Source organism: Onychostoma macrolepis, chromosome 04, assembly GCF_012432095.1.
Source record: "Onychostoma macrolepis isolate SWU-2019 chromosome 04, ASM1243209v1, whole genome shotgun sequence".
Taxonomy (NCBI): Eukaryota; Metazoa; Chordata; class Actinopteri; order Cypriniformes; family Cyprinidae; genus Onychostoma; species Onychostoma macrolepis.
Genome location: NC_081158.1, coordinates 6,858,724 through 6,885,419, shown reverse-complemented (window position 1 = coordinate 6,885,419; position 26,696 = coordinate 6,858,724). Strand labels below are relative to the sequence as shown.

Sequence of the window (26,696 nt, the reverse complement as noted above, 5' to 3'; positions counted from 1 at the left end):
TTTGTGTTATGTCACTGTAAAAAGTGATAAGTTGACTTAACTTTAAAAAATTGAGGAAACCCGTTGCCTTAAAATTATTAAATAAATAATAATTAAAAAAAATAAGTTAATAAATTACTATTATTTACATGGGAATCTATTAAACAAAAAACTTATTTTGGATGTGATTAATCGTGAGTATTTGTTTGACAGCATTAAAAAAAAGTTATAAAATTATAAAATAAATATAATAAATTATATTCTAAATAAAGAATTTATAGTAAAAATCTGTGAATTCTAATGCACAATAAATGATGCGCAATCAAAATAGAAAATAAAGCAAACTGTAAGTAAATAATAAAACAAATTAAAGTTTTATATATATATATATATATATATATATATATATATATATATATAAAACAAACTTTGTTATATATATATATATATATATATATGAAATATACTATTTTATATGTGACCCTGGACCACAAAACCAGTCTTAAGTAGCACGGGTATATTTGTAGCAATATCCAACAATACATTATATGGGTCAAAATGTCAAAATTATTGATTTTTTTTTTAATGTCAAAAATCATTAGGAAATTAAGTAAAGATCATGTTCCATGAAGATACCATAAATATATATATAAAAAAAAATTTAGTAATATGCATTGCTAAGAACTTCATTTGGACAACTTTAAAGGTGATTTTCTCAATATTTTGATTTTTTTGCACCCTCAGATTCCAGATTTTCAAAGTAGTTGTATCTCAGCCAAATATTGTCCGATCCTAACAAACCATACATTAATAAGGTATTGTAACAAAATATACATCCACTAAACACAGGACCTGGGTTTTTTCTCTTTTTTTTTTGAGGAAATAAGCCAGGGCTTATTTCAGAGCCAGGGTGTGTAAACATTTTGAATTTGATGAACAAGGTAAATGTTACTTATTTTGTCTTCTGGGAAACGTGTGAGTATTAGCTTAATAAAATGAGAGATAATGGATGTTGGGAAAACAAATGTGTCGTGTGAAAGCATCACACACAATGGCAGGACAACAACTCTTACACACAAAAAACATCGTCTTATATATTAATAATAATATATAAAGTTATTTAATGTATATTGAAAGTACACTGAATAATATATATATATACAGTATTGAGTTAACGACTTAATCGTATCTACTCAGTAACATTCTTCACCATATATAGATATACATGTGATTAAAATGATACTGTGTATTTGTATACAAACACACACACACACACACACACACACACACACACAAAGTTGCCATGATTTTAACAAGACATGCAATTTCAAGACTTTCAGACAATTATTTTTCAGTACACAGTTCCCTTTTATGTCACAAATATTTTCATATATGAAATGTGTAACTATGCAAACAATAAAGTGAGTGTATAATAACTCTTGAAAGAGAAATTGAGTGTTTTAATAAAGCTATTATATGTAAAACTGCAGTCCAGCATATATTGCAGTATGTTGAAAAATATAAGCACTTCCCACAAAATTAGAAAATACATTCCATATATTTTTGTTTCATAAGGTAATTCGATGCACTTATTGTTTGAATTCACTGTATTGTGGAGGAGCGTCTGCAGGCTGGTGATGAATGGAAGAGCTGCTGAACACAGGTGTCTGCAAGACAAAAAAACACGCTATATACAGTATATTAAAAACAAAATTCTTTTGACTACCATTTTAAACCAAAGTCCAATTACACTGGGGATCAAGTTTCTCTTACCTCTGAGCTGTTAAGATCCTGGAAATGACTGAAATCAGAGGGCTGTGGAAGTAAAAGAGCAAACTGCACCTTTGGAAAAAATACAATGTTTAATGCCTTCTTACTGTGAGATGCCATATAGGCAATAACACTAGCAGACAGTTTCAGTTTTACAGGTTTATTAACCTCACTATATTTTTAATAGAATAGGAGAAAGCAAAAGACAGAAATGCTTCTGAAATATCCCGATGTGGAATCTTGGCAAAATGAATGTTTGAAAAAGTAAACTGGTATTTCCTACTGACACACTACAGCAAAAAATAGAAATAACTGACTTAACCAGTTTTATAGGTGCTGAAAATACTAGTGTTCAAATCATTTTGGCCACCACTGCATCTGGGGGGTTCAGTTGACACACACACAAAAAAGTTTGGAAACCCTGATTTGGCTCTTTACTCACCTGAGGAGGACAAAAGCAGGCGCCGGCTTTACAGGCAAATGCTGACAAACAGATGGAGATGATAAACTCAAGCACGGCAAATACCAACAACACACCTCTGATTCCCCTTAAGAGATTCTGAGAGAAAAAATATCATTAACATGAATAATTATAACAAAATGAATGATAATTACTGCTCACGCTGGTACGTAGGGTTGCCACCTTCAGCGAAGCAAAATAAGGGACACCCATTCACGAACCCACAGATAGAATAGAAAATAATAGAGCAAGCTAGTGTTTGTTTAGTTTTTTTGCTTTTTGTTAGTTGTATAATAAATAAAAAGAAAACAAAAGGAATAGAGAAGCTAGTGTTATTATTTTCTTTAAAGAGTAGAATTAGAATAGAGTGCTAGAGTTAGAGGGTCAAATTATTTTTTTTCCAACTTATTTGAAATAATATTGCTATAGTTCTCAAAACTGGAGAAATTGTGTGATCTCTGAGAATTTCCTTGACATTGAACTCCAAATTGCTACGGTAAAATGTCTTTATTTAAAGGGTGCACATAGCATGGGAGGTCCCTTAAAAGAATTGGTTGTTAATTTTGTACTTGTTAGATTGCATAAATGTACAGTTTTATAACTCTCTAACTGAAATAATTGCATGCTCCGTAAAACTGATACAGTAAGATTCTTTCCTTTGATGGATGTACAAAACATGGAAAATTACTTATAAGAATTAACTTTTTCTGTACTTGGAATATTACACCTCTCCATAAGCCTCTGAAGTGAAATAATGCTACATTTCTCTAAAATTCCTCAGTAAAATAGTGTCATATAAGAGCTGGCTGTTCATGACTTCTGCTCACCCAAAATGAGGTCTTTATAGCCCTCTAAAGTGTAATATTATATATTTCTAAAATGCTGCAGCAAGCTGTTTTCATACGAGGTGTGCATAAAGTATGGGACGTCCCGTATAAGAACTGATCGTACATTTCTTCTTATTATTAGAAACTGGGTCTTTTCAGGACTTTGAAATGAAACAATGGCACATTACTCCAAAAAATATGAGGTATGTATATAGCAAGGGACGTACTATATATGAACTGACCGTTGGTTTTTTCTACTTATTAGAAATTGGGTCTTTAAAGCCCTCTAAAGTGTAATAATGCGTCATCTCTCAAAAATGCAGCAGTAAAAAGGTTTCATATGAGGTTTGCATTTAGTATAGGATGTCCCAAATACAAACTGACCATTGGTTTTTTCTACTTTTTAGAAATGGGGTCTTTATAGGCCTCTGAAGCAGAATAATGTCCCACATCTCAAAAATCCTGCAGTAAAACGGTTTCAAATAAGGTGTGCATATAGTACGGGACGTCCCATAAACAAACTGATTATTTGTTTTCTCTACTTATTAGAAACAGTGGGTCTCATTTACTAATAATTGCATATGTTTTTCGTATTTATACGCACATTTGAACTTCTCACTAATTCACAACACGTGCGTACGCACACGAGCTTGTTCTTAAACTCGTTCTTCTGTGAGTGAATTTGGAGTCTTCTAAATGAGCGCCGCGTGCACGAGGTTAGTAATTAGCATAATACACGCCCAAACCATCTCCATATAAGGGCTTTCCGCAAAGCGGCACTCATCCAGAGAAAGACAATTATGGCACCGAAACAAAAGACAAAGAAAAAGAACTTTAATGATAATGAACGTGAGGTTTTGCTGTCGGAGGTGGAAGCCAGAAAAAATGTGCTATTTAAAAGTGTATCCACTGGCGTAACGGGCACGGGTAAAAAAGAAGCATGGGATGCGGTAACACAATTCGTCAATGTGGTTTCACCAGAAATTCGGACGGTTGCCGAAGTTAAAAAAAAGTGGTTTGACATGAAGTTCGAGGCCAAAAGAAGAATTTCAGTTCAACAGAGGAAAAAAGACATGGATTGAGGGCAGGGGCCACCTGATCTGTCTGCCTTCAATGAAAGAATGGCTGCAATTAGGGGAGAAGCCGAATATTCACCAGAAGAGACGGACAGCAGCTCGTAAGTGTTGCGATACTTAGTCATAGATCTGTTGTTTAAATTATTTACTTGCTGTTGGGAAGGAATACTTTCGTTTCCCTTCTATTTCTATTCTGCATTTTCGTTGAGGTTTCGTTGTTTGATTGCACTTTCTGTTAATTATAATAATTTGCACCTCGGCTAAGAAGGAACCTGGATCATTTTCAGTGCTCCTTGCAAGCGAAGTGTTAGTTTCGTCTTGAGTTATTTGCACAAGGCTATTGGCTGGGCCAATCAGAAGCCGGCCACAGCTGTTTTCACGGTAGTGTGTTAGGCTGTATTTATCAGAGGTCCGGCGCTGACGCGGAAGCATCAGCGGAAGCGTTCAGCCTCCTCGTGTGAAGACCGACGAGGGTAAAGACCATCGACTTTTCCTCGCGAATTTAACCGAGCAACGACACCGGCGACACACTTAAGTATCTTTTCTTTTTCCCCTTCCCTTACACACTCTCCATTTCCATCCTCTTTCCTGCCACCTCTATCATGTGTTTCCAAACTATTCCGGTTCTCTCTCAACCACGCTCTAACGTCCCACGCAGACGGCAACGTAATCCTGCTAACCTGCGCCTTATCTCTACCTCCTTCACTACACCTCTTTCCTTCTCTGTGGGTCTCTGGAATTGTCAGTCAGCTGTCAACAAAGCTGACTTCATTTCTGCTTTTCTTTAAAATCCACGCTCAGCATCTTGGGCTTGACTGAGACCTGGATTCGTCCAGAAGACTCAGCAACCCCAGCTGCTCTCTCTACTAATCTCTCTTTCTCTCACACCCCCGGCAAGTTGGCCGGGTGGAGGCACTGGTCTGCTCATTTCTAACAATTGGAAATACTCAACCCGCTCTTCCCTATGCAATTACAACTCATTTGAATCTCATGCCATTACTGTATCAGCTCGATAAAACTCCAGATCGTGGTCATTTACCGTCCCCTAGCCAAATTCTAGCCACCTTCCTAGAGGAGCTGGACGGGCTGCTGTCCTCTTCGTGGAGGATGGCACTCCACTCCTAGTCTTTGGTGATTTCAACATTCACCTAGACAAGCCTTATGCTACAGACTTCCATGCACTCCTAGCTTCGTTTGATCTCAAACGCCTTACCACTACTAGCACGCACAAATCAGGCAACCAACTTGACTTAATTTACACACGCAATTGTACTGCAGATAACATTCTGGTACAACCGCTACATACTTGGACCATTTCTTCATTACATTTACATTACACTTTGCTTCTCCTGTGCCACCAACCCCCCTACCAGTTACTTTTAGACGAAACCTGCGCTCCCTTTCTCCTTCCCATCTCTCCTCTGTAGTATCCTCCTCTCTTCCTTCACCCACCCATTTCTCATCTCTGGATGTAAACGCAGCTACTGAGACTTTATGCTCTACCTTAACCTCTTGTCTAGACGACATTTGTCCTCTCTCCTCTAGGCCCGCACGGGCTGCTCCTTCCAACCCCTGGTTATCCGAGGTTCTTCGTGAACATCGGACTACACTCAGAGCGGCAGAGAGAAAATGGCGCAAATCAAACGATCTGTCGGACCTCAGTAGGTACCAGTCTATGCTCACATCCTTCTCTGCTAAAGTCCACACTGCCAAATCCTCACATTTCCGCAACAAGATCGACAGCGCTCCAGACATGCGTAATCTCTTCAGAACATTTAATTCCCTCCTCTGTCCCCCTCCACCTCCTCCCTCCACCTCTATTACAGCTGATGACTTTGCCACTTTCTTTACAGACAAAACTAGATCAATCAGTGGTCAGTTTTCACCTCCACGCACACAGGACCCTCACCCTACCACATCCACTGCTAAAACTCCCATCTTTTCTTTCTGTCCACTCACTGAAGCTGAAGTATCCAAGCTTCTCCTCTCCAACCATCCTACAACATGTCCTCTTGACCCAATCCCTCACACCTTCTCCAAGCAATCTCACCCACACTCTTACCTGCACTCACACACATCATCAACACATCCCTACTCACAGGTAACTTCCCCATTGCGTTCAAGCAGGCTCGGGTAACCCCACTGCTCAAAAAACCTACATTAAACACTTCTCTTATAGAAAACTACAGACCTGTCTCTCTCCTTCCGTTCATAGCGAAAACACTTGAACGAGTTGTCTTCAACCAAGTCTCACTGTTTCTTTCACAGAACGACAAACTGGATGCTAAACAGTCAGGTTTCAGGAGGGGCCATTCAACTGAGACTGCGCTTCTCTCGGTCACTGAAGCCCTGCGAATTGCAAAAGCCCATTCAAATCATCAGTCCTCATTCTGCTGGACCTATCTGCCGCTTTTGACACTGTCAATCATCAGATACTCCTGTCCACCCTCTCATCACTGGGCATCTCTGGCATTCCACTTCGCTGGTTTGAATCCTATCTCACTGGTAGGTCTTTCAGGGTGGCCTGGGAGGTGAGGTATCCAAAGCACATACACTGGTCACTGGGGTTCCTCAGGGATCAGTTCTTGAACCCTCCTCTTCTCCACATACACTACATCACTGGGTCCCATCATACAGGCACATGGATTCTCATACCATTGCTACGCTGATGACACACAGCTCTACCTCTCTTTTCAACCAGATGATCCAACGGTAGCTGCAAGGATCTCAGGTTGCCTGGCGGACATCTCGGCATGGATGAAAGAACATCACCTGCAGCTCAACCTGGCAAAGACTGAGCTTCTTGTCCTCCCTGCCACTCCGACTCTACAGCATGACTTCACGATCCAGTTAGGTTCATCAACAATAACCCCATCAACTTCGGTCAGAAATCTTGGTGTAATCTTTGATGATCAGCTGACCTTCAAAGACCACATTACAAAAACTGCTCGATCTTGCAGGTTTGCACTATATAACATCAGAAAGATCAGGCCCTTTCTGACAGAGCATGCTGCACAACTTCTTGTCCAGGCCCTTGTCATTTCTAGGCTGGACTATTGCAATGCTCTTCTGGCTGGACTTCCGTCTAATACAGTCAAACCTCTACAAATGATTCAGAATGCAGCGGCACGACTGGTCTTCAACGAGCCCAAAAGAGCCCATGTTACACCTCTCTTTATCTCCCTGCACTGGCTACCAATCACGGCTCGCATCAAGTTCAAGACACTGATGCTTGCATATAGAACAACCACTGGCTCAGCACCCGTTTACTTGCACTCTCTATTAACAAACTACATCCCCTCCAGAAATCTGAGATCTGCTAGTGAGCGACGCCTCGTGATACCATCACAGAGAGGCGCAAAATCACTCTCTAGATCATTCTCATTCACCATTCCTGGCTGGTGGAACGATCTTCCCACCTCTATCCGGAATGCTGGATCCCTGTCAATCTTCAAGCAACAACTGAAAACTCATCTCTTTCGACAGCACTTGACTTCATCCTAAACTTAAAAAAAAAAAAAAATTATCTTTACTTATTCCTTCCTTTGGTAGTTTGTATTTATTTGAACAATGCCTGAGACTTGGTGTTGCAAGTACTTCGTATGTCTGATTGCCTCTTCAAGATTAATCGCTCTATGTATTCCCCAATTGTAAGTCGCTTTGGATAAAAGCGTCTGCTAAATGACTAAATGTAAATGTAAATGTAAATGTAATTATAGGACAGTCAAGCTTGAGCAGCATTATAGAACGGAGTGAGGGTGAGAGTGACCTAATACAGGAGCAATTACAACACGGTAATTTGCTTAAATCTAAATCTTTGTTTTAAGGAATGTATTCAAGTAATCATCATAACTCAAAACTTCCAGCTTTTGCAGAACATCCACAGACAGCAGATGGAAATGAAGAAGCTGAAGTCCAGTCATCTACTTCCCAATCCACTCGTTATACTCCTTCACAGAGGCGCACCGGCGCACGAGTCCTGACCGACGAGGTGCTCGCTAGTCAAGATGCCCTCATACTTGCCGTTAAGGATGTGGCAGCTGGCCTACGGGAAATAAACGAGTCACTGAATAAATTGATAGCATTGCTTGGCAGTCACAGAAGTGCATAAATATTGTGGCAAAATTCAGTTTTCTGATGTGTTTTAATATTCTGTAAAACTTTTTTGCAATTGTTAAAAGCACTTTTACAAATTCCATTTGCTCAATTATAGAATGTGCACTGCAGCAAACTACAAAAGTTATTTAAAAAAAATAGAATGAGATTATATACCATTATAAACGTTGTATCAACTGAAGGCGTGCTTGAAGCGCTGCTTGGGCTGGCGCGTGCATCTCGTCACCCACAGGTTCCGGCTGTGTGTGTGGTCCATAAGGAGCAGGTACACCCCGTGCCATTGCGATGTTGTGCAGTACACAACATGCTAAAACAAACTGACAGATTTTCTCTGGCCTGTATAACAGCATTCCACCAGCTGCATCCAAGCACATCCAACGGGATTTGAGTAACCCGATTGTGCGTTCTACTGCTGAGCGCGCACGGGCATGTTTCAGGTTGTATTGCACTTCCTGAGGGGTCGTTGGGTTGGCTAGAGGTGTCATGAGCCATGTTTTGAGACCATAACCCCTGTCACCTACAACAAGCATCATGATAATGAACCTTTATTTAAATGATCTAAAAAATATTCTTGGCACACTTCTACTTACCAAGAAGCCATCCCTCTTCACCACCCCCAGCTTGCAAGCGCTGTCCTAAATAACTGTTTTGTAAAATAAAGGAATCGTGAGTTCCTCCGGGCCAGCGTGCAACAACATTTAGTATGTTACAGCTGGCATCGCAGACTATTTGAACATTGATGGAGTGGTAATTTTTTCTGTTCACATAGTTTATTGCATTTGCGGATGGTGATTTGATACACACATGGATACAGTCTGTTGCACCGATGGTATTAGGTATGCCACTGATCTCATAGAACCCCCTCTTAACTACCATCTGGTGTGCCATGGCATAAGGAAATTTTACATAAGTTGGCATAAGACCTACAATAGCTTTTACCACCTTGTGAATAGCGCGGCTTATAGAGGGTTGGGAAATTCCGGCTCGGTCCCTTTGAAATGTTCCCGTAGCAAGTAATCCGATAGTACACAGAACTTGGAGAGTAGGTGGTATAGGGTGAGCGCGGTTGGTGATATGGCTTAGGTGTGGTTCCAGTGAGTTGCATAAATCAATAAGGACTTCTCTGGGCAACCTAAAGCGACTGAACAGCCATTCGTCACTCTCAGCAAACACATCTGTGCGCTCTCTAAAGATGCGCTCTCTCCTTAGAGCATGCGCCGCAATGTCTTCAAGCAATACCAAGTGTGCCATGCCTCCAAACACAAGGTGAGACACAATAATCACCATTTATATAAGGATAGATCAGGTGGTTGTTTGGACCTCTAATTATATCTATTTATATAATTGGACCTCTAATTATACTTTATTATCAATTTTAATGTCTAATTACTTTTCACCCACCCTGTAAATAACATATCTAATTATATGTAGGGTTCTTTATACATGCTTATAAGGCCCCGGGCGTACATGATTATTGCGTACGTGTGGTATAAATTGTTCTTGAATTTTTTCATATATTTAGAATAAATTTTAGTACAAAATTTTTGATGAATCATGATTTATTCGTGAAAACGTCCGTACGCACATTTCATGCAAAAATGTGTCCGTACGCATGTTTAGTGAATGAAACCCAGTATCTTTATAGCCCTGTAAAATGTAATAATGTGTCACATCTCAAAAATGGTGCAGTAAAACAGTGTCATATTAGGTGTGCATATAGTATGGGACGTCCCGTATAAGAACTGACCGTTGTTTTTTTTCTACTTATTAGAAATGGGGTCTTTATAGCCCTCTAAAGTATAATCATGTCCTATATCTAATTTTCTAGGAATCCTGCTATGATTTGAAATGTAGAAAACTATAGTAACACACAACAGTTCAAGACACCAATAAATAAATTAAAATAATAAAATTAATAAAAAAAATTAAAAAAAAAGGCATTTTGTTATATTATCTCTCAAATCTGAGCGTCTAAATGAAAAGTGCTCTGAAAGCGCATTCTCTCTGTTGTTCCTGCAATTACTGTAATCATAGTCAAGCCAGCCGCAATTGAAATTAGTTTGTGTGCATATTACTGTGTTTTTCTGAACCGCAGCTGTCTTGACCGCAGTTTGTATTGATTGGATACGGGACGCATCAATTTACCTTTAAATATGGGAAGATTCTGTATTTTAAGGGACGGGTGGCAACCCTACTGGTACACTGAATGCTCAGCAGTCCAGAATCTACCATCTGGGGCAGTCGTGGCTTAATGGATAGAGAGTCAGACTTGTAACCCAACTGTCGCGGGTTTGAGTCTCAGGTCCGGCAGGAATTGTTGGTGGGGGGAGTGAATAACCCGTAATGACGAACACAATCTACCAAGAGCAGTGCAAATTAGCATCAGGGGCCCGTTCTTTGTACGTCATTGACTCAGTTAGCTGGATTTGACGGTTGACGATTTGGCATGATCTTGGATTGGTTCGTTCTTCGAAGCTCATCCTGGAGTTGCTGTCATAGTCACTGGCTGTTTCCTTATAAAAGTCTAGAATTTTTAATTATGTCGTCATTATGTTGCTGCGTTGACGTCAGCCAATCGCTGCATTGCTGATCGTGGTTTCAAGTATTGATACATCTGCCCTTTTAAACCAACCCATGAACGCACGTTTATCTCAGATAACTCAATCCAGCCATACTAATCCTCAACAACAGGTGTGTTCGAAGAATCGAATTAGCCAGATCCTTCCGACCCAGGCCAGGCTACGTTCCCAAGGTTTTGTCCACATCATTTCGCTCTCAGGTGGTCACTCTTCACTCTTTCCATCCTCCTCCATTTGCTTCAGGCGAGGATGAGAGACTTCACATGCTCTGCCCTGTCCAAGCTTTGAAGTTCTATGTGGACTGTTCTAGCCGTTGGAGAAAATCTCCCCAGCTGTTAGTATGCTTTGGTGCTGGCTGCTGTGGGCTCACCGCATCGAAGCACAGAATTTCTCATTGGGTCAGGGAAGCTATTTCGCTTGCTTACGAGGTGCATGGTCTTTCTTCACCTTTCAGGATTCGGGCACTTTCCACCAGGAGTGTGGCTTCCTCTCAGGCTCTTTTTAGAGGAGTCCCCCTGGAGGATATTTGTGTAGCGGCAGGATGGTCCTCTCCGCACACTTTTATCAGGTTCTATGTTTTCAATATTTTATATCTTGACTTCCCGGGTCTTGTCCGCTTGAACCAGCCATAGATACTATCTGGTTCTTCATCGGGACAGATATGACAGCACTTTAGCTTGGTAGCTACGCAGCGTCTCGTTCCCTATTCAGAGAACATGGGTTACGCAAGTAACCAGAGACAATTTTTAATGCCAAATGAGGGTTTGTGCTGGCACAAGCTGTTAGTAAATCTGGCCCTTATAAGTCAAACTGGACTGAGTTTACAAATAATGTGCCATGTCAACGTCTTCTTGCATTGTAAATGATCTATAAACTACGTCTGAAATGCCAGATAAAAACAGTGAACAGATGAGCGCAGATTAAGGCTTGTGTACTGACACAGTGATCTTATAGCGATTGCTATATAAATGTTTCATTTCCACTTTAACACAATTTGACATTAAATGTGAATATAAAAGTTGATGGCATACCTCATGGTTTCTCGTGAAATGATAACACAAGATCATGTCATCTTCATAGCAGTAATTGCGTGGCCATATAAAAAAATCCAGTGAAAGTAAAATAATGGCAATGCCTGCAGTTATAATACAGAAAATGTTCATTCCAAGTGAAGCTTTCACCTATAGGCAGAAAAAAAACATAAAACAGATTAATAAGCAAGAACTTTAAGACATTGTGTTAATGTGTTTATGTGCATAGAAAAGTATATGGAGTGATAAAAATGCACTTTTGACACAATTTGAAGATATTAGTTGCTGAAATTTGATTTGGCTGGTAGCAGCCATGTTTTTGTATGTATCAGAGTCATATTATGTTATGACATCCACCAAAGATTCATATTAATTTTCAACTTTACAGATCCTACAGTTTTGAGGAGTTGCCGTGCCTCCTACAGACTCAACTTGATTGCCATTTGGTGTGAGTTGTTAAAATGCCCTGTGTTTCTCTAGTCTATACATATATAGTTTAAGTGTTACGTTCAGGACATAAAGATCAATTTGTGAAAAAAGGGGTATCAACAGTTTAATTCACTGATCATCGCAATGCTTTAATTAAAATTAGTTTGATAACTTTTTGCCAGCAGCATCCCTGCACACGTTTGGGACCTTCCTAACATGTTTAGGCTCATTAAGTGTGGGTGTTGCATTCAGGACATAAATATCAAATTATGAATTATGGTCACTGATGCCCATATACTTTTAGAGCAGAAAAAAATACAAGAAGAATAAATCAGTTTAAACCAGTCCAGAAAATCAGTACAAACACAACAGAACACTATTTCTGTACTTCCAGCACGGTGCTTGGACCCCTAAAAGTAAAGTGTTGTGTAGTACATACCAAACACAAACTGGAGGGTGAATTCCTTTTAATTTCTGCAGCAATGCATAGTGATGATAAGCCTGTGATGATGTACTGAGAAGAGAGAGAAAGGCATAAATTAATGCTTATGTTGGAATATGTAGCTTGTATTATAAAAGACAGAACACTTCATCGTATAATAGTTTCTTACGATGAGAGATCCCCAGTAATGAAAACCACTATAGACAAAGAAGGATTCTCCATAAACTGAAGACACAATGCCAGACAGGACAGTCAGCACACCGATCATCATCTGGACCTTCTGTGAGGGACAAGAAGAATGCAGAAAGTGTGAGTACGACGAGAGACTCTTTCATAAAGGGGGAACAACATAAAATATACATTTCTGGCAGCTGTAGTAATGGATTTATGATGGACAAGAAAAATATTCCACAAGTGTGAAGTTATTATTGTATGAATGTCATTGTGTTTGCAGATGTGCAAGAATGGATTACTTTTTTGATAGTTTGCAACTCCTAAAACATTCTTCTGTGACTGATTCACGGTAAATTTGACTGCTTTACTCTGTAAATGATAAACCTGAGCTTATACTGGTGTCTTTCCTGCACTGTCACCAAGACAATAAATCACATTCTTTGATAAATAAATTTAAAATGAGTAGTACACACATTCACAAAGCATACACAATTTTTAAGTACGTTTCTTACCTCACACTTTCATTCACAAATAAAAACCAATAATTTGTGTTTATGAGACATTTCTCACCCCGAGGGCTTTCGGTTGTCCTTTCAGAAATGCCTGAAGTCCTTGAAGAGGTGAAGCTCCCGCCACCTGTTGTACATAAACAGGCACAGGAGCATTGGTCACCATCGTATCAGGAGCTGTTTGTGTTGCTGGCTGAAACTGGATGATGAGCGTTGAAGAGTTCACAGGAATGACAGTGTGAGACATTCTGGCCAACTGACCTGTACAAAACCATAGTAAATTATAAGATTATGAAGCAGATCGTGTTTAAATTTATCTACATCATTTAGAGCTTTTTTTTTTTACACTTTTAAAAATCTATAATTGATTATAACAGATATTATACAATGATTAACAGCATATATATTTGCATTTGAATGCTTAGACATTAAACTGGTTGATAATGTTACTGATTAAAATGATTTGTATATCATCTAATGCACTTTTTTTGCATTTACAAATGTTGGTAATTTGAAGCACTCATGATTCATGCTGACATATGATTCATTAAATCATAACCACAGTCTGTAAATGTGACTGTGATTTCAACTAAAAATCTTTTTTAGGCCTTCTGTTCTACTGGGGAAAAAAGTCACATCTTGGATGGTCTGAGGGTGAGTAAATTAACAGCAAATTTTCATTTTTTTTTTAAAGGCGCTGAGCTTAGACATTTTTCCGGCCGGGGACAGTATTGCGCACTTACTTCCTGTCATGTGCACGTGCTCTCAAACTTTTTAGGAAAGGCCCAAACAGTTTGAGACTATAGACAGTCCCTCCAGGATTTTATGATTATGTGATTGTAGAATTTAACGCAAAATCACACAAACACCAAAATATTCAGAGGAGCATGCAATTTTTCAAAATGTCCGTAGATTTGGCACAGATTTTGAGCCTTGACATCCTGACGACATTGTTATTATCAACCGGTTCCATTTATCAAAGAGGCTCGCGCACTCCGTAAACAACCTCAAAATAGATGAGGAGCAAGACTGAACGAGTGAAGGAGATGCTGAATAAAAATGTAAATTCACTCTCTGACAGTAGATGGCGCTTATGGAACAGCAGTAATACAGCGGTTTACCCCGTAAGCACAATAGGTTACACTATTTTCAGTTTCTGTCACAAAGAAAGTATGTTTACATGTTTTCACATAGCTGTATTCACTATGGTGTTTATTAAATAATACCAAATGTTTAAAGACTTTTTAGATGTGTCATTTGCACTTTAATCTGTTTTGAAAAAGTTTACTTTATACATCTCCAGTTTACGGCTTCGCTGCTGTTCGGACGCTCTTGCTTACTGCTCTGCGCTTTGCTCCCTGCTTATGTACTTTTCTCAGATTTTTCTAAGATTTTAACTTCAGCAGATCAGCACAGTGCTCAAACAACACATTTTTTTGTAATGTAGACTTCCCATAAAATATTCGTACAAAAATATTTTTGTACAAAAAAATATTTGCCTATGGAATATTTCACCTGCATAAATTAATAACCCGCACATGTGATCTTCCTTTGCGCCAACGACAGTGTTGCCAGATTGGGCGGTTTCCGTCCAAATGGGCGGTTCTGAATTTGATTGTGCGGGTAAAAATTGGCTTGGGCGGGTTTGATACCAGTTTGGCGGTTTTGAAAAAACCAAAGTGTGCACGTACTCCATTCAATTAATCATCATGACGTTACTAAACATGCCCACTCGTGCTTGTGTTGACGCATCGCCAACGACTCACGACAGTGTTGCCAACTTAGCAATTTTGTTGCCAAATTTAGCAACTTTTTTTTCCAAAAGCACCTAGCAACAAATTTAGCAATTTTTAAAATTAATTTGGCAACTGTTAGCAACTTTTGATAAGTGGCTCAGACAATAAATGGCAGACATTTACCGTCCAAATAACCCCAAGGTGCCTAGCAGTACACACATCACGCGAAATGAGTTAGCTGCTATTTGCAATTGTTCAATTTAATAATAATAACAATAATTGAATAATTGTTCATTTATGATACACTTTGTTAGTAGCTTGTAGCTGCGATTGTTGGTCAGTTAGTACACTGTAAGAAATATGGAAAAGATACTAGTAATTTTCCAGGACATTATCCATTACCACCCTGTAACCCAAAAACACAATGTGTGATTTAAAATGCAGGTAAAAAACCAATAGAGAAAGTAATTTCATATTAACATAGTAGATTGTACCCTATTTTTACAGACTTCTCTCAGAGTGTAGAATACTAACTACTAATACAATGCTTAATGCATAATTGTTGAGAATGTGTGTTTACTAGCTATTAAAAAAAACCTAAATTGTAATCATTCAAAATATGTTCAAAGTGTTAAATAATTCAATGTATTTAAAAATAGTTATTTATATTTTAATATTATATTATGCATATAATTTTACAAACAAATCTAAATGAACATGTATAAAGTATATTTTTTGCTGAGATTTGATGCTGTGACAATTTTGCGTCGTCATCGCGCAATGACATCACAACGTCATTTAGCAACTTTAGCAACAAATCGACCTTCCTTTAGCAACCTTCTCTGAAAATTAGTTGGCAACACTGACTCACGAGCCCGCACTTAGCCAATCACAAGTGATAGCAGCTGCAGCCAGCACTCAGCGGGCAATATAAGGAATCAAGAAAGACGCCGAAGTGGGCAAAATATAAAAAAAGTTACAGAAAGGAGTGGGAGAGTGATTTGGACCTGAAGTCATGGATAACGCCATCAAAATCGGATGATAGCAAAGCTCACTGCAAATTCTGTGACACGGAATTAAGGGCCCACTTAAAGGATTTGAAGGACCACGCCGAAACTAAGAAGCACAAGATGCGGTGCCTGCCCACAGTTAAGCCGTTTACAGTGAGTAAAGCTAAGTTAAGTACTATTTGTGACGACCAGAAGCGACGTGAACTCCGCATAGCAACATACGTTGCTTGCCACACATCAGTTAATGCTATGGATGAATTATCAGACATCATGAAGGATGAGACTGGACCGTTCCAGATGCACAGAACCAAATGTTCGGCTGTCATTAAGTCAGTTTGAAGCACTTTATAGTATTTTAGAGATGAACTTCGACAGGACATTGGTAACTCACCTTACTCCCTTTACTTGGACGAAACAACCGACATTTCTGTAAACAAGTTACTTTGCATATGCATAAAATATCATTCAAAGAAACACAATCGGTTTGTGAGCACTTACTTGGGACTGGTCGACCTTTTGGACGTTGATGCTAATGGGATGCCATCATCGGCTTTCTGCAAGCCAATGCGCTGGACATAACAAATATGGTTGGAGTAGCAATGGATTGGAGCAAGCGTCATGATGGGGAGACAACATTCAGTGTATACGATGCTCAAGCAGAAACAGCCTAATTTACAGTCAATCAGATGTGTATGCCATTCTCTGGACATTGTAGCTCAAAAGGCAATGCAGCAGCTCCCTAGCAATATTGAATACATGATCAGGGAGACTTATAACTGGTTTGAGCATTCATCTAAGCGCCAGAATGACTACCGAACTCTTTACGAGACCGTTAACAATGGAGGTTGTCCTTTGAAAATGCTTTCTCCAAGTTCCACCCGCTGGTTAGTGACAGCAGATTGCATTGACAGAATTCTCGATCAAGAAGATGCACTTGCTTTACATTTCAGTGTGGCGGTAAGCTCTGAACACTGCTACGCAGTGAAATGTACAAGGACAAGACCAACAGCCTTTACCTGCATTTTCTCTGTCCTTTACTGCTGGAAATAAAGGCTGTCAACAAATGTTTTCAGTTAGAGACCGGTGATAGCCTTGCAGTTTACCGGGACCTCAACCGACTGTACATGTCAACACTGAGACGAATAATTAAGCCGAGCGTTTTCCGAATGAATAATGAACAACAACTCAGAGACTTGGATCTAAAATCCTCTAGTCTATACCTCTCACCTAAAGATGCTGACCTGGGGACCACATTCAGTCAGAAGTTGGAGGCAAGCACCCTGTCACCGGAGAAAAAGCAGGTGGTCTTAACACGCTGTATAGACCTCTTAAAAGAACTCCTGACCCAGTATCAAATGCGTTTGCCTGCATCCATGGAGCTGCTGTGGAAGCTGGAACTCATATGCCCTGCTTCTGTTGCCTAAGGAGTTGCCTAAGGAGTTCTTTTCAGACTCACCAGATTTACTTGAGACTCAGTGGAGAAATGTTGCCTCAGCAGGGCTCTCACCTCACTTAACCATAGATGCGTTTTGGTTGGAGGTAGAATCTTTTCAAGATGCTGGAAAATCACTGCTTTCAGGATTTAGCACTTGGTGCAATTAAAATCCTTACTCTCCCCATATCCAACGCTCCTGTTGAAAGAGCATTTTCGCAAGTCTCACTGCTTAAAGATGACACCAGAAATAGAATGGGATTGCCACTCCTTTCAAGTGTAATGGATGTGCGCTCAGGGCTCGCACTGAATGGATGGACATCGGCTACATCCGTCCTCCCCAGCAGCTGTTGGGGAAGTTTGACTCATCCATGTACTAGAAAGCTTAGCCAGACTGTACATAGTTCGGAAAAGTTGCATTCAGATGTTCAGCTGTGTACATCAGCATCAACCGACAGCATGTTCCTGTTCTGCATTTAAAGGTAGGCCTAAGATCTCGCGCGCTCTCGCTAAATCTTGTCTGTCTCTCTTTATTTCACTCCTGATAAACGTGCGTGAGTGAGAGCTAGTAATAATAATAATTATTATTATTCAAATAGATAATATAATTTAAATACACATTGTTAAATTTGTTATGAACAAATTGCGTATCTTATGTTGGGTATTTAAATCTACTCTGTAAAAGTGCATTGTGTGGGTGGGGCGATGTGAACGGGTTATGTTGGGTCATTTTGCTATTGTGGTTACAGTAAGATAAATTATGGACCAAACTTAATTTAAAAAATAGTGGTTTAACTTTATTTTTAAAGAAAAAAACGATTTAGTAACAGGAATGAAACTGGTAACAGGAAAAAGGTTTGTTGACAAATTTGAGGTATTAATGCCTGCACCGATAGAGTGAAGAATGTTGAACAGCAACTAGTGAGCTGACCTCGATGCTAAAAAAGACAAAATCATGTTTCTATTTAAATCTATTGGTCTGCAGAGTTTTTTGTTAGGGTTATGTTTAGGGGTAGAGGACAGGTTATAAGATAAGATATAAATAACTAAAAAATAATAAATATTACATTAAAATTAATATTCAAAATAATAAACTTAATATCTTTTCAGTTTTTCTGTGGATATTGTTTTCTTATAGCGCAGCTCACATTTAAACACCATTCTGTACATGAGTCTAATACATAATTGTCACAGGACAGAAATAATACATTTTCTGTCATGCTTGCAGGAACAACCATAGGTTTTCTCTGGGCAAAGCATTGTCTCAGTTTGAATAGAAGGCCAAAACGTTGAGAAAAAGACGCATTTTCAAATTTATCTAGATTAACATGGATGTAGCCTAATATTTACATTAATAAATCTGATTACACCACTCACTCCTGTTACTTTTACTCATATACTCATATATCCTATACTTATATATAGTAACTGAGTAACAGGACTGAAAGTAACAGGAGTGAGATTTTAGGATAAAATTAGCAAATACATCAAATCTAGCCACATGGAGTACATGATCAAATTATGAGAATACTCAGCAAATTATAGTGATTCACAAAGATTTGTATTTTTAAAATAAACAAGTAATATCTAAGAAATAATTTAGGTAACAGGACAGTATATTTATAATGATGCTCCCATCCACCGTTACAATATCATCAAATATACAGAAAAGAAAATAAGACCACATGCTTTCGATCATTTCATTGCCTTCAGAAGATCCAGATGTTGCAATATTATGTTGAAAATGTGTCTTGTGGAATTTTCCCAGTTTTTTGGAGGGGGGGATGTGTTAAGGTAACAGGACTGAGTGAAAACCAGGGGACACGACTAAAATGTGTATTTTATCCAAAATATTATACATTTATTTTGAAATAAATGTATTTAAAGCACAGATGGGATATGGAGGTACACAAAAATGCAAAACAAAAAATATTTCTGAAGGATTTTAAACACTATATTTAATGTTAAAATGTAGCATTAGACACTGGGGATGTACAAATGCTATATTTTCAGTGTTTTAGGTAGTTTTTAATAATGTTTTTAATTATATATTTTAAATTTGCAGTTATATTAATGTGCAGGACACTTTGCTTAATAATAAAATGTATTTTGTAGTTAATTTTTATGCATGTTTGTACCTATAATTTCCTGGGAACAGAAATGGTGCCCATTCGGTGGAATGGCCCTATTGGGACTTCACAATTAATGTTAATCAAAATGCGGCTTATGATTCAGTCTTTTTTTTTTGTATGTCTGGACGACCAAGTTCTCATGGTGTGTGCTTAAACGTCTTTTAAAAACCAGCATTTTATTCAGCATTTAAGTATATTCATTAAATATATTCAGAATTTAAACATAAATGTGTTATGAAAACAAAATGTTGTTTTAGTGTTTTCATTTTCATGTCTGATTCAAATCGGATAATCACAAGTGATTCATTTAACATCTTTATAGAATCGGCTGACTCGTGTGTTTTTGGGACCCTGGATCACACAAAACCAGTCATAAGGGTAAATTTTTTTTAATTTACAGATTTATACATATGATAGCGGAATAAATAATCTTTCCATTGATGTATGGTTTTGTTAGGATCGGACAATATTTGGCCGAGATACAACTATTTGAAAATCTGGAATCTGAGGGTGCAAAAAAATCTAAATATTGAGAAAATCTCCTTTAAAGTGGTCCAAATGAAGTTCTTAGAAATGCATATTGCTAATCAAAAATTAAGTTTTTATATATTTACGGTAAGAAATTTACAAAATATCTTCATGGAACATGATATTTTACTTAATATCCTAATGATTTTTGTCATAAAAGAAAAATTGACATTTTTGACCCATACAATGTATTTTTGGCTATTGCTACAAATATACCTGTGCTACTTATGACTGCTTTTGTGCTCCAGGGTCACATATTGGTTTTATTCACCGTGATGAATCGTTTAAAGTCTGACTTGAATTCAACTTTGAACACTCCACCTTGAGATTGCCAACATTAAATCTAACATTTTTTGATTCACTGAATTTGTTCTTGTAAAGTGTTTAACCAAGTGTGCACACTCTTAAATATTGACTACATATTTTGGCAGCAGAGTATGGTGTGTCTGATCATTTTACCAGCTGCAACAGTATGGCACCATAAATGTTTACCATTTCTAGCTCAAATCACAACATTTTACAAAATAATATCTAAAAGTATTTGTTCATAAACTCATTTTGGTTTATAAAATGTGGAAAGTCAGCATTTTGTCTTTCATAATGCCAATTAAAAGTGTATAAGTGCTAAACTAGAATTCTGCATTATTATATCCCAAAATGAAATTAACTATTTTCAAAAAAAAAAAAAAAAAAAAATCACCTTTTTCAAAATAGAAACTCACCCTGTACCATATAATAACCCAGCTAATGTTAGATGCTTCAATGTATAATGCCTTGTCTGTATTTATAGGAGCTGGTGTTTACGAAGAGCACTCTGGAATGGATGAACTGAGACCTGGAGAAGAGAGTCTTGCATCTGTCCCCAGTCCCAAGCAATCAGATGTTGTTGACCACAGCTGTACATCTAAAAACGTCCCCATGGGAATCTGGCTTACCAGACTGAAATCTTGCTCACACTAATGAAACTGAAATTAAACCTGTTGATAGAAGATCTAGCCATTCGATTCCGTATATCAGTGAGTCAAGTGAGCAGGATAATTTCTTTTTGGATTGACACCATGGCTGTAGTCTTGAAAGATCTGATACCATGGCTCCCCAAAGAAACAATCAGGGCCACAACACCAGAGTCATTTAAGCACCATTATCCCAATGTTACCTGTATCTTAGACTGCAGTGAAAGTGAAGTGCAAAGACCAAGGAACCTAGACTCAAGGTCTGAATCGTACAGCCACTACTATGCTTGCAACACTATCAAGTATTTAGTGGCTATTGCACCATGTGGTCTAGTAATGTTTATATCTGCAGCATATGGGGGACGCTGTAGTGACAAATTTATCACGTGTGATTCTGGCATTCTTGAATATCTCCATCCAGGAGATGAAGTGATGGTGGACAGGGTTTTTTTGATTAGAGACTTGATTGGTTAATAATACACATCGTGATTTGATTGGAATTATTGAATAACTCAAAACTCAAAAATAATTAAATCTCTTTTCATAGTCAAATCCCAAATATTCAAGTATAAATATACAGTATATATATATATATATATATATTAGGGCTGGGTATCGATTCAGATGTCCCGATTCGATTTGATTTCGATTCGCAAGCTTTCGATTCGATTATCGATTTTTGATTACATTCAGTGAATATAGTTTTAAGACAAAAGCTATTGATATTTCTAAAAAAAAAAAAAGAACAGTAAACGCAGTTTACAAATGGTGAATTAATAAAATGAAATTAAGACCCACAGGTCTGTATTTGAAACTTATTCTTTTTTTGTATAGGGTCCTTTCTTAACCTCTTCACTGTCACCGTCCCCTCTGTGGGATGCCTACGTTTACTTCACTATTTTAATATTAAATCCTAATCTAATCATGACAAACTATATATCGTTGGAAAGGTCTAAGACTCCTAAATAGGTATTTTACCACTTTTTCTGTTAAAAAATTATGTAGGAAAAGTAATAGATTAATTTAAGACAAGAGAGCACCTGAAAAAAATCTATATCATAACAGGAGTTCTGACCTTTGTCACATAAAGTCTTCTTAGTTGCCTTTTTCTCTATCACGAATTAGAAATCATAAGAAATTATTTATCAGTAGAAAACTTAAAATCTCAAAATTCATCCTTTGAAACCCATTTTAAAATCAGACATTGCATTACCATGGAAATGGTACATTAAAATCATGTTACAAAACATTTTCATTCATGAATTATAAAAATTTAAGTTTGGATAGTGTACTATAATGTCTCTGTTCAAAACTGTGAGTGACAGTTAAGGGGTTTAAACAATAATAGGGCCCTATAAAATGTTCTTAATTTTTCTGGTAATCAGATGAAGGCATAAAACATTAACTTAATTTATCCTAATCAAATGAAAATTAAACCCTTTTATTTTTTGGCAAACAAAGTGCTGCACAACAGAGGTTTACTGTTAAAATTAAAAAGAAAACAAATGGGATTATTCCTTTAAAAATTAAAGATTTATTAATGTTCATTAGTAGTAGTAGCATCGAGTCTTAAGACTGCTCGTAACGTTAAAGTAAACTTTTATTTTGACAAGTTGCCGTCAGGAACTTGCAGCTGCTGTGTATCATGTGATATGATGGTAGTTTTCTCAAATTAAACTGTAAAATGCTAATGAAATGACTCTGAGCAGCAGTGTGTTAATATCATCATATAGTGAGACAGCAGAAGATGAAAACGCCGCAAGCGTCGTCCGCGCTTTAGTATGTGTGTAGTAAACAAAACAGTGCGTCGCGCCATCCGCCATTCATTCATTCATTGCGGAAATCATGGCGCCTTATGTGTGTTATCAAATGCTTCCACAGATTTATAGTATTACTATAGCATTTCACCCGAGCATTACCAATCAGGCGTATGGCTTTGTTCTTGGTTCTCATCAACATTATTTCCGTCATGATAAGCACTGAATGAATGACAGGCTTTCTGTTTTAACATCGCGCATCGGTAAATAAGGCTGACATCTAGTGGAGAAGACTAATGATAAGAATCACATTAATCAGATCTTGTTTTAAATGTATGCTGAAATAAATACCGGAAAAGATCGATTCGCGGCTTTTGAGAATCGATATTGAATCGACGTTATTAAAAAAAACAATTGATTGAAAAATCTATTTTTTTTGACCAGCCCTAATATTTTTTTTTTATTTTTTATTCACAACAGTTTACAGCTGCCCACAGAAAAAAACAGCACCCCCTGTTCCCGCGCCCCTGGGTAATTTTGCATTCCATGAAAAAGGTCTATAAGCTTTATATCTTCCTCCCCAATTATTTTCGAGTCTAGAACGGGTCCAGTGGATATTTCCATTGGAGGACGCAAGTTCTATGTGTGTGTCATCAATCTATTATCAGTGCCTTAGACATTTTTTGCACTAATTCTGTGTGCTGCACAAATCACCTCCCATGTTGATTACACTGTTACTGCAGGTTGTGCAACATACAATGAACAATGTCTACATCAGGGTGAATTTAAGCAAACTGCAAAACAAACAGCCTACAGTGGAAAAGTGCACCTTTAGAATAAAAAAAAAAATCCTATAGGATTAAAATCCCATTAAAATCCTATAGGAATGATCCTACAGGATATTTATGTCTTAAGACTATTCCTATCGGAATCCTATAGGAATGGTTCCAAAATACGATAGAAATTCCAATTAGAATCCTATACAATTTTCCTATTGGAATCCTATAGGATTTTTTGACAAGCTAGCTGCCTCTTTAAAACCTGATGCACATGACGCAGATCTGACACATATCTTCTCCAAACTCTTTACGGTCATTTAAGACTTTATAACTCATGTAAGACTACATTTACGAGGTAACTTGCCAAAACCGTATATTTAGACATAATTGTGTCATATTTTTGTCTGCTGAAGCACTGGTGCGCTGTATAAAGCGGCTCGATGTATGTGTACGGCTGAACGAGCAAACTTTCACACTTCACTGCACCGTTTAGGCGGCGTAAGCCCAGGTATGTGTCGCCACATTCTCGGGTTATAGTAGTACCACTTTAGTGAAGGAGACGGAATACTACGTAATGAATATCTGCAGCCTCTCAGGACACACAACAGAGCGCTTTCTTTTCATTGAAAGTGATTTGCATATTAGTCTGCTTTATTCTAAGCGTGAGTAAGATGTTTTAAAAAAAAATATTAATGTAAAACGGTAGGCTTTTTCTGTGGTGATTAGCGTTTGTTTACACTGTGTGCTCCAGAGCGTGTCCTAAAACATGGCGGAATGCAACGCGGCGTGACGTAGATTCCCATTCTCTATATTTAAGATTAAATGTTTACAAACCTATTTTTACATCCTACATTTAACAGTAACCTTTGGTTGTGGTATACTAGTTTGTCTATTTTTCTTAACAAATATACTCCCCACCTCTTGTAATGTTGTTTCAGATAACTTATATGAAATTGAAACATACTAAGATCCTGTGTGTGTGTGTGCTCTGTTACAGCTTTACAGCTCATTCAAGTGCTCCAGTCTGGTTTTTGATTCTACATCATCCTTCGATATTCTACTTCATCTCTAAAAGTAAGATTACATAGTTTTAAACTTGATTTAACCAACTAGTTTGTCAAATACTGACAACGATCCACACTTCAGCTTTTAACGTGTAATAACTGTGCAATGTCAAAAGATTCATATCAATATTTACAATATTTAAACCAGCCGTCCACTACTGGATAAACAGCAGCACTGCTGGACAGACTACAACTTCTCCTCCGACCGAATGACAGCGTGACGTATCCTGATCTTCATCCTCATCACAGTCCACAATCTCACTAGTGATGCCGCCTGAAATCATAATCACACCGTCTGTGTTCATTTAACCAGAGGAGAGCCGAGCTGACTGCTCGAGGTGTTTTTTCTTCGTTTCAGTCACCTGGGTTGCTGATTTTAATACTGATTTCATTGTATTGCATAATGACAAAACATGAACTGAACTGAGTTGGATTATGATATTACTGTTTTCTCCAGAGCTGCTTTATTGCCGAATCGACTTTGTTTCATAATGTATTAATTTTGCAACATTTTTACTAATATTGAAATTTGATTAAATCAACATCAAGCTGACACAAAGTGAATAATGAAACTTTTGTATGCTGTAAAATTCCTTGTAGCTGAATTGAGCTAATTCATTCATAAAGATTAACTTTACAAAGTTATCGAACTAAGTTTTTCATTTAATAAAACAATGTTTTTGTACAATTTGTGGTTGCATTTTATTTTTTAACTATCTTCATGTAATACCTACTTTTTATAGAGCGTTTCATTGTTATTGACCAAGAGAAAATTTAGATTTTTTTCAAGTTTTCAACGATTTTCAGGTTTATTAATATTAATAAAGGGAAGCATATGGAATATTTAAGAGCAATCTAGTCTACATAATGTTTGTCAGATCTATTTTAGGTATTTCCATAGCTAGTTTTGGCCAGATTACCCATTTTAAATAAGGTATAAACCCACTTAATGAACGGACCCGGGCCGGATGAACCGCTTTATTAGCGGACACGGATCCTTATCTGTTCCGGATCCGCTGCGCTGCGCAAGTGGACGCCGTTCCGGACCCGTTTTGCGGATCCGCTCCGGAGTCATTTTGCTATCTGGGTAGCATTGCAGAAAGGTGAAAATATAACACTTGACTTCGATGTGAATCGATTCGAATTCTTGGAAATGTATAATACATTACATGATATTCATAAACGGTCCCTGACTCCTCGAGTAAAACACCTCACAATAAATAGTTAGCAAACACACAAACACATGCAATATCGTGACATTGACAGCATCATATTAAGAGAAGGACATACTGGACTCACCGATAAATAAGACAGAAGTTGTAAGCTTTGGTTTACAGCGTTCAGAAATGGGGTCTTATCCAGTGGCGCAGAGACGTGGGACAGGACAGGAGAGTGTGTGTGTGTGTGTGGGGGACCTTGGCAAAAAGTGCTGGGAGTGGGACATGAAATACATGTATTTAAAATACAAAATATTTTTTTTAATTATATTTTTCTAAACAAAACACTATCATGCATTTTCTTTTTTTTTAACCATGATTTACAGAAGACACCTAAAATGTCATTCAGTGTAACCATATTTATACACCAAAAAAATCTTGTAAGGCATATTTAAAACATGAATCATTTAATGCCATATTAAAAACTCTAATTAAGGATCACAATACAGCCCTCAAACACCAATAAACTATAATTTTTAAATCTATATACTTTGCTAATGTCCTTCACACCACTAGGTTTTTATTTCCCACATATTTAGACATTTTATTTCACCAAAGTTGAAATATGAACGTAGACACTTTACTTGGATTTAACATGTATTTTTATGGATATAAAATGACTTTTGTAAACTTAATTTGATGCGGAAACCAAAATGGTGAGGTCTTATGTTTTTTGAGATCTTGGGATTTGACACG

General features: G+C 37.6%; 1 protein-coding gene across 3 annotated transcripts; it reads right to left on the bottom strand.

Annotated features, from left to right (window-relative positions):
• Positions 1-920: 920 nt before the first annotated feature.
• On the bottom strand, positions 921-26,176 carry LOC131538609 (membrane-spanning 4-domains subfamily A member 4A-like). Of its 3 annotated transcripts, none has more exons than XM_058772545.1 (8): positions 16,637-16,799; positions 13,454-13,653; positions 12,879-12,989; positions 12,707-12,781; positions 11,839-11,988; positions 2,192-2,308; positions 1,753-1,821; positions 921-1,646 (listed from the first exon to the last, which is right to left on the bottom strand). In XM_058772545.1, the coding sequence occupies exons 2-8, from the start codon at positions 13,637-13,639 to the stop codon at positions 1,569-1,571; spliced, it is 786 nt and encodes a 261-aa protein (XP_058628528.1). In that variant the 5' UTR covers positions 13,640-13,653; positions 16,637-16,799; the 3' UTR covers positions 921-1,568. The 3 variants fall into 3 exon arrangements, 2 of the variants coding, with proteins under 2 accessions (XP_058628528.1, XP_058628526.1); XM_058772543.1 differs by lacking the exon at positions 16,637-16,799 and adding an exon at positions 26,083-26,176 and having other exon boundaries at positions 923-1,646; XR_009270603.1 differs by lacking the exons at positions 921-1,646; positions 1,753-1,821; positions 2,192-2,308; positions 16,637-16,799 and adding exons at positions 7,079-8,157; positions 8,385-11,510; positions 26,083-26,176.
• Positions 26,177-26,696: the final 520 nt, after the last annotated feature.

What these genes read in the sequence shown, in the direction of transcription:
- LOC131538609 (XM_058772543.1), bottom strand. Translation starts at nt 13,639, where the DNA reads ATGTCTCACACTGTCATTCCTGTGAACTCTTCAACGCTCATCATCCAG. An exon ending in CACCCTCCAGTTTGTGTTTG is followed by an intron (nt 11,989 to 12,706) that starts GTATGTACTACA and finishes TTCTGCCTATAG; the next exon opens with GTGAAAGCTTCACTTGGAAT. An exon ending in ATTTCACGAGAAACCATGAG is followed by an intron (nt 2,309 to 11,838) that starts GTATGCCATCAA and finishes TTTTTCTCTCAG; the next exon opens with AATCTCTTAAGGGGAATCAG.